The sequence below is a fragment of the Teleopsis dalmanni genome, chromosome 2, assembly GCF_002237135.1.
Source record: "Teleopsis dalmanni isolate 2A chromosome 2, ASM223713v2, whole genome shotgun sequence".
Lineage (NCBI taxonomy): Eukaryota > Metazoa > Arthropoda > Insecta > Diptera > Diopsidae > Teleopsis > Teleopsis dalmanni.
Window position 1 is genome coordinate 56157745 of NC_051847.1, and position 12535 is coordinate 56170279.

Here is a 12535-nt window from a genome sequence, read left to right on the forward strand (position 1 = left end):
TTTAGCTACCGTGATCCAAATTCCACTAAGACTCTTGAAGCATTTGATAATACGTATAAATGGTTGCAGGAGCATAATGAGCAAGTAACCGAACAGGCATTATTTGAAGCGAAATTAGGAGTATTACAGCAATTAGATGCGCCAGTGGCACCTGGAAATGTGGGCATCGACTTTTTCTTGTATGGTGTGTCCCAAGAAATGTTCCTTAAGTATCGTAACCGAATGTTGTCAGTAACACTCAAGGAATTGAAAGATGTCGCTGAAAGATATTTCAAGGCTGAGCCAGCATACTATGGTAAATGCTTATTGGGACCGGAAAATAAGGCATTGGAAACTGAAACAAATTTGAAATGGAAAACTATAGTATAATTTTTTTTCGCTAAAAATTGTTATATAATAAATATATTTTTAAGAAATTATGTAAAAAAATAGCTGTACTGATAAATATTAGAACGAAAATATGTTATTGAACTGTTAAAATGTGTGTAGATAGTAAAGATTAAAAAATGATGACATGAGCTGTTTAAGTTTTAATTATTTAATATAATCAAACAAAAGTAATAATTTGCATAAATTATTCTTAATCTATGTTGGCACATAAGAGTCGTAATTAAATAAATATTCTATTTGTTAAATATTCTTAAATTATTATTGTTTTCAATATAGTCTAAGGTGAAAGAGGAGAACTGAGTTTCTACCTAGAAAAAGTTAAGATTTCTATTCACGATTCAGGTAATAATCTGATTTAGTAAACTGGAAACTTTTATTACATATAATTGTAGGGATATATTGGGATGTTTATGGACTATGTGTGTCAGCACAAAAAAAACGTAATAATATAATCGTTTGGTATTTGCTAAGTATTCTTAAATTAATATCGTTTTTAAAATAGTCTGAAGTGATAGAGAATCGTCCTTCACTAAAAAAAGTTGAGATTCAATTCACGATCAATGTGATGATTCGGTTTTAATCTGTGTTAGTGAATTTCGTATTTTTATCCTCATCTGTTATCCTTATGTTTACCGATATCCTCATCGCACAAAATATCAACTATATTTGTAGTATGTCGTTTTATTTTGTTCAATGATATTAAATGTTTCGACTATTGTAAGACTTGAATTGATCTTACTATTGTCTATTTCGAGTACTGTAAAAAGAAATCAAATTAAATAATTTAAATTAATGTTATTGTGCTATTGTAAATAATTTTTGTTTTGGATTGTATTTTCAACAATGATTGTTTGAAAATCATAAAATGTTTTAGTGTAGATCAGATTTACTAGATCTGTTATTACCGAAATACTTGATTTTATCTATTTAAAGTGATTGTGAACATTTATATTACATTAATATATAACGATATATATATTTTATAAATTGTTTATATTATTTTAGTTATAATGTTGCCTGCGACATATACAAGCCCCCAAGCATACTTCAAAAGCTCATTAGAATTTCTTTCCGAATATTCATGGATTTACGAAAGTGCTAACACTTGCTTTATAAAAGACGGAATATTGGAAATATTTCCAAAAGAATTTGTGAAATATTTTCTACATATAAATACTAATGATTTAAACATTTTTCCATTTGTTCATCACACAAGTCCAGCGATAGAACAAGAAAGCATACAAAATTTTCGTAAACGTCTTAAAAGACTCATTCCAGAAGAAAGTTTTTCAAATCCATGTTATCCAGATATAACATTTGCACATATAAAAACTAAATTTCGTAAAGTCAATTTAAAGAAACAACATGAAATATTAAGACTAGGACATTTAATAACTACCTTATGTGATGATTATCGTATAATTATTGATTTTGGGTCAGGCTTAGGTTATTTAAGTGAAATTGTGAGCGTCTTAAAAAAGGATATTCATATGCTGGGATTGGAGTCCGATAATTGTCGTGTAGATGAGGCGAAAAAGCGACAGTTGGAGTTTATGTTTAATACATTAGATACGATCAGCTATAAACAAGAGACTATAACATGTGAATCTAAAAATTTTATAGAAATGGAAACACAAGAAATAATTCGGAGAAATGAGCTGGTAGAACCGATAAAAATGGCAATTATTGGTTTACATGCATGTGGAGATCTTACTATAACATCTATTAAACTTTTTTTACAAATGAGCGAAGTTAAAAGTTTAATTATAATGCCGTGTTGTTACCATAAAATGCAAATGAATACGTCTACAACATTTACAAATTTTCCTCTTAGTAAAACACTTAAATCTGAGGTTAAAATGAACACAAGATTTTCACAAATTTTGAATAGACCATTCTTACGTTTAGCATGTCAACAAACTGGAGAGAGATGGAGACAATGTACTGAGCTGGAGCATTCTGTACATGCTATTGAAATGTTCGAAAGAGCCGTAGCAGAAGCTATACTCAATCCTGATGGATCGGAAAAAATTATAAAACTGAAGAAAAAGAATAAACATAATGATAATTATAAGTTTAATGATTTTACAAAGAATTTCGTGGTACAGCTTAAGGAAACAAATAAGTCGCTTGAATGGAACCACACTCATGAACATAAATTTAATGAAATTATTGAAAAGTATCCAAACGGTCATAAATTAGCCGAAGGTCTTACATGTCTTCAAACAACATTACAGGTGAGAAAACTCTTTATATATTTATTATTTACCAGATAATTGGTTACAAGATTGAATTATATACTCTTATTTAATAAACAAATCTTGTGTAAAAAATATTTTGATTTGATTTTGCGAAAATTTTAATATCCTTTACATAAATTATTATTAAATAATGGTTATTAAATAATCACATATAATTATTAATAGAACAATATGTTTGTTTATGATGATGAGTTGCTTCAGGTATTAGAAATGACTATTCTAAAAATTTTATTTACTTTTTTACTTTTTTATTTACTCGAAAAATCAAGTAAATAAAAAGTTATGGTAAAATTAAATTGGGTTTTCTTTGTGTTTTTTTTTATTTTTATTTTTTAATAACAACAAAAAGGTTTGACAAATTAGCCTGAAAAAACACTTCATTAAAATTGTTTGGTCACAAAATAATATATAAATAAAGTATCCGCAATGAATAATTTAAAAAATACAAGTAGAAGATACCATTAGAACTTTTGTTTTGTAATTTGGTAATACTGTTTTGTATTAACATCTATACTTACATCTACTCTGTTTAAAAAAAAAGATTTATTATATTATGATATTGAGGCTAGTTCAGTCAGTGCACTTGAGCACTTTTACTCTCTATTAACTGATAGGTTTCTTCATAACTCTTCTCTACGCCTTGACTGGATTATTGTTTATCACTTCATCAGACTAAGCAATAACTTACCTCAGATCTGCACACCTTTCCGGGGAGCCTGTAATCATTCTGAGATTCGATAACGCGGTGTTGGTAAGCTTGTCAGTTTTCGAAAATAATTTTAATAAATATTTTTGTATTTCTATTATTTATGATATTTTAAACTTTAACTTACTTTAAATTATTTTTTATTTAATTTATTTTTTTTTTTAGAAACTTTGTGAGAATATCGTGCTCTATGACCGTTTATGTTACCTAGAGGAAGAAGCTGCAGAGCAGGGCTTAAAAATTAACGTACGTTACGAGAAGATTTTTAATGAGAAGTTATCGCCTCGCTGCTACGTCTTAATTGCACAGAAATTGTGAGAAATGCTGGTCAAATTTAAATAAAAGTAATTTCCTTAAACTGACAAAAATGTTTGGAGTTTGTACTTTAAATGAAGTTCCTCCCCTATGAATTTCTTTACGTCAAAAATACTTTTCATTAAGTTGTGTAGGCATTATGAAGCAGAAAACATGTTCACTTGAAGCTTAAACTTACACGATTTACTGGTAAATGCAATTATCTCTACAAAATTTTCACACAAACACAACACATTTAAAGTAGAGGTAAGTCCTTTTAAAAGCTTCCTTTAAATATTAATAAGGATAAGCTATGGGTAGGTAGTTGGTGCATGTGGAAATTTACATACAACACGTGAAACCACGAATTAGGTTAACAATTAATAAAAATTAATTAAATACGACATATTTACGGGGGAAGGCATTTAATGTGGCATCTTTCACAAAAATTAATTATTTTTTGCTTTTTAAATATATTTTATACAACAACAAATACATTTTGCTCACAAGTGTAATATTAATTATGCGTTTTAACGTCATTTAAATTGTGCGTCGCGACGCTTGCAACCGCTGCAGTCGAAGTTGTATATTTCTCTTTAGTGTAATTAAATTTCTTAGTGCATTTATAATTGCAATACAACAAGCCTGTGTAATTACTTAAAGTCATTTCTGCAAAAAACAAAAAAAATGTGTATACATTATACAAAAAACAAGTGTAATTACTCATAAAAGCATTTGCTCCCTTTACAATTATAATACTTAAATTTGTAAATAATTTTGAAAAACATACATTTCCAATAAATAATTTTATTGTTTGTTTATTATTTATTTAAAATTATCTTCAGATTATATTGTATTTAAAATTCTTATTTTTATTGTATTAGTATTTCCTTAAGGTATCTTATAGAACCTAACCTTACTTCTAACCATTGACCAGTTATATATGTATTTTCCTTTACGTTTAAGTCACTCTGTTATGATGTTAGGGGGTTCTATCTTGTTTTTGGATAATATTTTTATCCTAATTATAATATTTATTGACCTTCTAATCATTGACCCATATATATATGTATTTTCCTTTACATTTAAGTCACTCTGTTATGATGTTAGGGGGTCTATCTTGTTTTTGGATAATATTTTTATTCTAATTATAATATTCATTGAACTTCTAACCATTGACCCGATATATATGTATTTTCCTTTACATTTAAGTCACTCTGTTATGATGTTAGGGGGTCTATCTAGTTTTTTGAAAATTCTCACATTAACAGCTGTTGTAAATAAACTACTTGACATGTACCATATGTCAAGAAAGAGTGTACCAAAATAACAAAAAAAAAATTTTTGGAAAGGGTCTATTACTTAAGGAGTAGCTAACAAACAACAAAAAACGGACACTTTTTGAGCAGAAGGTATATGTATTTTCCTTTACATTTTAGTCACTCTGTTATGATGTTATGGTCTATCTTGTTTTTGGATAATATTTTTATCCTAATTATAATATTGATTTTATTATTCATTGGATTGATACCTAAAATAATACTTTATAAAAGAAAGAAATATAATATAAATGGGTCTTAAATATGACCTTATTACATATTATATTTAAGGACAGAAATTTTTCAAATGAGTGGTCAAAATATTTTTGATGAATGCGTGCCTTCCAGAAAAAGTATTATTTAATATATAATATTGTTTGTAATATTTAGGTATCCTCTATGATAGATACATTATATTTGTTGCTTAAATATTATACAACGCGAATTAGGTTTGTACACATTTCAAATTCTTTTCTTTATTTTTTGTTAGACAGTGGTTCCAATTAATTTTCTATGTCTTAAGAAATTTTTACGTTTTTTAAGCTCAAAAACAAAAGCATTCTAACCACATGGTGGTCCTAACCATTTGGTAAAAATATCCATGTGGTAACTATAATCATATAGTAAAGCTAACCACGCAGTTATGCACTTTGTATTACATTGATGATGGTGTTACAACAATATACAGATTATAAATGGAATGGGAAACTAATTAAAGTGCTTTAATACGAGAAAGTGCATAAATTAGAATCAAACAAAATAATTAGAGTCTTTTCTATTACTAAATAGTATGTCATATTATTAGTCATTCAGTATATCACGAAACATTATCAAACAACCATTCCCCTAATGCCCGAATTAATACTTTATAACAAAGAAAAAGCTCTGACAGGGTGATGGTCATAGTCGATGACGATAGACGATAGTTAATAACAGGTCCACGATTCGACGACTTTTGTTTTGTATCAGTTTTAATAAAGACCAATTCTTCGAATGTGCCTTCCTGGCCCATTTCTTGGCTAATTCTATGAATATTCTATATATTACATTCTTAAAGTAGTAATATTCGAATGATAAAGTGTCAACACAAATTATTGTGTTACAACTGTTTAAAGGACACTAGTTTGGTATATGAAAAATAAAAGTAAACAAAGAATTTCGAATGTTGATCAAATCCAGCATTGAATCCAAAAATGTAATTGCGACTTTACAAGTCGAACTCAAATGCTTCAGGCGTGATCACACAGATACCATTGGCCGCTGAGTACAATATTATGTTGACGATTCTAAACTCTGTTTGTAGCTATTTAAGCATATAAAAAACAATTATTTGCTCTAATATATAAAAATGTATGAAATCTGAACCCAATAGTACACATGTGGAATCAAAACGTCACAGAGTTGACGAAGTCGATCTCTTCCATAATTCCATAATCTTCCATAATTATTACAAACATAAACTTTGACTAGTAAGATTATTGTTTTTGTATTTCGGATTTATATTTCAGTAATAAAAGCAAATATAAGTTAATTAGTATATTATTAGTGATTTATTCTAATCTTGAGAAAAGCAGCCTAATAACACTGATAATATAAAACTATTTCACTAAGACTATAAACCATGTTACAATGACTAATTACTTTCTTATCTATTGTAGTCCCAGATTTGATTAGATTAATCGGTAACTACCTCATCGCTTATTTCGAATAGAGGGTTATTTCGATGCTTTGGCGAATGAGTCTTTACTTTAACAATGAAGATTTATTAGAAATAAAATCTTGTTAAAAGGTTGAAGACATGAAAATGTGACAATTCCATTTAATTAATATTGTTTAATACACACAACGTATTTTTTATGTGGTAGGAATATTTTCTATTATTTGTATAACTATCATGCAAGTATAATCTGATTTCCTTAATCTATATTTATTTCTATATATCTAAATTTCAAACATAATTTTAATTTATTACTCAAATAAAAGATAATTAAAACTCGTTATATTTTGTTTAACGCATTTTATTGCAAACTCTCTCTAAAGTATTATATATAAATGTATATATATTTTTTTATATATAAATATAACATATTTTATTGTATGCAGTACATATATATATTTATTATATAAATATTTATTTGCGTCGTATATATTTTATATTATTTATAGCAATATTTAATAATGTATATTAATATGAGATTTCGTCTCCTTTGAGGTTTAATTTATTACACCATTTCCTATTATTTAAATATTTTTATATGTGTTATAATAAATAAAAATATTCTTTAAACTTATTAACTTATTCGCTACAAATATTTTATACAGTTACAATCATTTTAAACAATTCCATTTTATTTTGAATAATAATGTCTGTTACACAGTTGTAAGTTTTAAGATATATATTATATATATTATTATATATATATTATTATGTATATATTATAGTATTAATTAGTGAAATTTATATTTTATAGATACGAATGACAAAGCTACAATAAAGTATGCAATAGTGAATAAGTTATTACATAAATATTCTATATACAGCAAACAAATAATAACTAAAGTTGCATAGATCTCTCTAACATTAATCTCAATCCAGCCCATTTGAAATTAAACGCCAGAGTTTGTCTATTTATAAATAATACATATATCCATGTTGCCATTTTGTATGTTTATGCTTGTATATTGCAGTTTGCACTATTTTTTATATATGTGTATGTACTTGTATATTTGTATATATTTTATATAGTTAAGAGTTACAAATTATATTTCTCGTAGGTTATGACATTATTGTATATTGTTTTCATTTCACCGTTTGTACGCCATCTATCCGTATAAATTTATTTGCCTTCGTCATCGTTTTGATTGTTTGTCAACTGGTTAACAATATTATTAAGTTCTTCGCTGAAAAGAAAATTTGAAAATCAGCTCAAGAATGATTGCTATTTGAAGAAGAACTAAATTATAAATAGAAATATGAGATTCAAGCTTCAGGCTAAAATGAGTTGGTTAATCCAGTACATACTGTTGGACAGACTATGAGTCAGTAGAGTACAAAAAAAAGAAAAAAATAAAAAGTTTGCACAGAAATTCTACTTAAAAAGGGATATAAAAAAAATAATCTAATATTAATATACTAATATTACTAATATTAAGTATGTTGCAAAGTAGAAAATTCGTTTTTTTAGCATAAAATGCAAAAATGTTGCAGAAACTTGCAAGTTGTATGTCCTGTAAAAAATTTAGTTGCTTTTGGTCAACTGACAGAAGACTTAGAGGCTAAATTAATATATATACATGATATCAACTGCTGCTACCGCCAAGTATAGAAGAGGTAAACACTATCATCGCTCAACTGGCACTCAAATACATCCGCTGTCATATAAGTTGAGCTAATTAAACACGGATGTTTATAAAAATATTGTTTTCTCAACTTAACTTACTTTCCATTCTATGTTACTTTATGCAGTAATTATTTCTATTGATTACACTAAACTTTTCATTTTCTTTGGTTATTCTATTCTATATTCCAATCTACATTTTTTTAAATAATTTTACTATTTTTATTAGCGCAATTTAAACTATGGAATGAGTTTAAACAACCGAGATAAAGCATCTCTTGTAATCAACTTGGTAAAAATCAGACTGATAGACTATATCAGTATATTGCTTACTTCAAGTTGACACACGACCCTCACAGGGTTTACTCTGGATAGTTAAAAACAATCCTAAGTGGTAAAGCAATGTGTGCAGCAACTCATTTATTTCAGGCCTCAAGATTATGAGCTGTAAATCTATTATATGAAATAAATTTCTGCACATTAAGTAAGATTGGATAAGGAGTCCTAAATGTTGTTCAACCCGAAAAGTTTTATGATCCTAATTTGATAATATACACTTTGAAAATTCGAATCCTTAATAGAGAAGGTATAGCTATTTAGCTGGTTGATATACTCGCGAAATTGGGTAGAGCTGAGCTAATCTTACTTTTGTACAACCCAAGTTACCATATACAAGTTAAGTGCTAATTTTGTGGACGAATAGAGATTATATTCTTTTATTTCAAGGTTCACACCATTGATTGAGTGTATGAGTATAGTTAAATACAAACCTACCTCGTTATATGCTTTAAGTTCGTTCTGAAAAAGTTGAATAAAAGTTGACCCCATAACGAATCAATTTTTTTGGTGCATAATATAGTTGGGTCATATAATGAGACATGATATGATACTTAAAGAAAGTTAACTAACGTAACAGCGTTTAAGCGAATATATTAGACCGCGAGTAAAAAAAAGTGTCACAATGAAAAAGGTTCGTTTAAATTATATGCAGAAGAGAAACAATTTATTTATAAGTGAAATCTATATTTATAATACAATATTTTCAAGTTGCCAAACATGCACTGCTTTTTTTTACATAGTATCATACCAGTGTTGTCCCATGCGTCTTGATATAGTATTGTAGGTTTCATATGTCTGTTTATTAATATTTTAATCTGCATTAAGACTGTTACTATATAGTACTGATATCACTTTAAGACTAATAACAGAACAATTAGAGAATCAATATTTCGCTGCTATATATAATGAAATGATATATCAAATCTCGAAGAGGAAAGGTTGCTTTTAGGAGTCTAATAAACGGGTTTGAGACAATAATGAGAGATATTATTATAAAGATAAAAAATTCAAATATTCAGCATTGCACTGTTACTTTCAATTGTAGCACAACATAAAATTCATCTCATCCGTTAGTTTTAAAGTCAGTATTTTCTTAAAAAAAGAAAAATATAATAGATGCAGATTAAAGGTCGGGAAATAAAATTTTAATAAAGGTTTCTACTTCAAAACCCTTTCCAGTCCCAGATCTCCAGATCTGTTCATGTGTTATGTACTACAATGAAGTAAGAAACTGTAATTTTTCTATTTAATAATTTAATTTAATTTAAATTATCTCATCAGTTGGATTTAAAGTCAGTATCTTCTTAAGAAAAGAAAAATATAATAGATACAGATTTAAAGTCAGAAAATGGAATTTTTAATATGTCGCTACTTCAATACCCTCTTCAGTGCTATAGCCAATTAACTTGTTTCAAAATTAAAAACAAATCAAATCAAAATCTGTTCACGGATTATGTACTACAATGAAGTAAGAAACTGTAATTTTTCTAGAAATTTATTTAATTTTTTTTGTCTAATATTTTTTTTTGCCCTACATGTATTTAATAAATACTTAAAAATTACAAATAACCAAAAATCCTTGATATTACTCAACCCCTATGACCTCGAACTTACATGCTATTGCAGCGATAGTAATTCTTCAATCCTGTGTAGATGCATGACATCATGAACGGTGCTGCTGAGTTGTCATCAAAATTTGAGTTGTTATTACCAATTGCAGTTGCTACTCCCGCGGGAATATTATCCATGCCATTCTGTTCGTAAGGGGCTGCAAATTCATTTGTACGCTTGCCGTACCGTGAGCCCAAGAAGAATCTGTCATTACGAGGCACTACATTTAAACGTCGCATTTTTGCCGAAGATGCAAAGGCTCCAGATCTGCCATAGCGACTACCCACAAAGAATGAAGGACGTTTATGAACAGTGAGTGCATCTACAATAAGTAAATTACAAATTAAATATACAATAAAATATGGATAATAAGAAACACAATGGTTTTATATGACAAAAGTAATAAAAATGCAACATGTGAAAGAAACTTGAAAGGAAAAAACATTATTGAAGGACAAATACATGTACACAGAAAATTACATCAATCACACAAGGACTTGCTTACCTTCATTTTTGTCTTCAGAATTATCGGAAAATTGATCTGTGCCTGTTGCCGATTCAAGCGCACAATGCGCCAACAACGTGCATGTTGCCAATAACAAAAAGCAAATGTGAAGCGACTTTGTGGGATACATTTCGGTCATTGAAGTGGTCTTGAGTTCTGAGGCGGTAAAGAGTTGACGTAGAGCGCCGGTCTGTCAAGTAGTTGACAGGTTAATATACTGGAACCTGTTGGATAGCGATGAGATGATATTCTTATTAACTAAGAAGGAAGCATTTGTGATGTTGTGCTTGTGCAACATCACAAATGCTCACACCAAGTTTCGTGTGCAATAAAATGTACATAAAATTTATTTTATATTTATTTAATATATAAAATTTAATAGCATATTTAGTACAACATTTTCAAGCATTTTTACAGTTGTGGTGTCGCATTTATTTTTAGACCCATTATGAATATTTGAATGATAGGATTTAAGTGCTTGTTTCTGCAAGTACTTTCCTGTATGTTCCCGTATGTATAACATATGTATACATATATTGCTTTAATACAATATATGAGCATAAATGTAAATATAAAAATAAATTAAATTAAAAGAATGGTTCACGAAGTACGTCACTCATTGTTCAAGAGAATCCAAAAACAAGAAGGACATCGCAGCTTTTATGCGTTTTATTCAATTTACTTTCATTAATATTTTTTTCCAGCTTAAGTAAATTAACTTTGTTTATTTTTTACATTTTTATAATTGTTGATGTTAACATCATTAGAAGAACTTTTTAAAATTTTCTTCCTTACATATTTGCGGTCCTTTATTGAGCAATTTACACGTGTCCCCTTGAACATTTACATCTGAATTATCTCGCACGACTCTTATAATTTGTGGGAACGACTGAAAATTATGTTATTTACAATGCAGTGAAAAAAATATATTTTTTTTCGTGTTGTAAAAAAAGGGACAATGACTTTGGGTATTTATAATTTTTTAAATTATGCTCCACATTAAATGACTTCAATATTTTGTACGTGTTTAAGTACAACATGGCGTATGAGTGTTAGTAATGTGAAATTACTAATATTTATACCTAACTTTCCGTGAAAATAATTCACATCGATTAGATGACAACCTAACACAACAAGTTTATTAAAGAGTTATGAATAATATTCCTATAAAAGAGGTTCAAAATTTTTTCGGTTAAAACAATATTACTACTAGTTTCAAATGCAAAGATTGTGTATGATACCACAAGAAAATCAATAAAATATAATGACTATTGAAAAAAAAGTATTTATTTTCACCCTAAATTATAAACTAATTGAACAAAAGCTAATCAACTTAATAAAGAAAGTAGTAGTAATCCTATTCACGCGATTAGCAAACTTGTAGAGTAACATATTTGTAGATATAGTGAATAGTAATTATAATATCACACCAAGTACAACAGTAAAAAATCTGTTCCGTGGCAGGCAAGATTTTAATTTTGCACATATAAATAATGGCAAATCAAACCATTTTTATATAAATTTATCCATATTATTGCAAGCTTTTGGACCAGTTAGATAAAAAAATTGTTGAAAAAAACCCGCCTTACAGAAGAAAAACAATTTTTTCATTAAGACAATGCGCGGGTTCACACTAGTGTTTTGACGAAATTTAATTTAAGTACCGTACTCTCCATATTTGTGGCTCTCTCTGACTCTAACCTCTGTAGAAATTTGAAGCTGGTTCTTCGTGGAAAGCGTTTAAAGTTACGAGAGACCATTTTGAATACAAA

At 28.1% G+C, this 12535-nt stretch overlaps 2 protein-coding genes across 2 annotated transcripts; one reads left to right on the forward strand and one right to left on the reverse strand.

Moving 5' to 3' along the window:
• Positions 1–1400: 1400 nt before the first annotated feature.
• On the forward strand, positions 1401–3712 carry LOC119682491 (methyltransferase-like protein 25). The gene is made up of 2 exons (XM_038095943.1): positions 1401–2627; positions 3523–3712. The coding sequence occupies exons 1-2, from the start codon at positions 1401–1403 to the stop codon at positions 3673–3675; spliced, it is 1380 nt and encodes a 459-aa protein (XP_037951871.1). The 3' UTR covers positions 3676–3712.
• A 4005-nt stretch (positions 3713–7717) lies between these two features.
• LOC119681977 lies at positions 7718–11023 on the reverse strand. Its single transcript, XM_038095300.1, has 3 exons — positions 10764–11023; positions 10262–10580; positions 7718–7871 (listed from the first exon to the last, which is right to left on the reverse strand). The coding sequence occupies exons 1-3, from the start codon at positions 10900–10902 to the stop codon at positions 7808–7810; spliced, it is 522 nt and encodes a 173-aa protein (XP_037951228.1). The 5' UTR covers positions 10903–11023; the 3' UTR covers positions 7718–7807.
• Positions 11024–12535: the final 1512 nt, after the last annotated feature.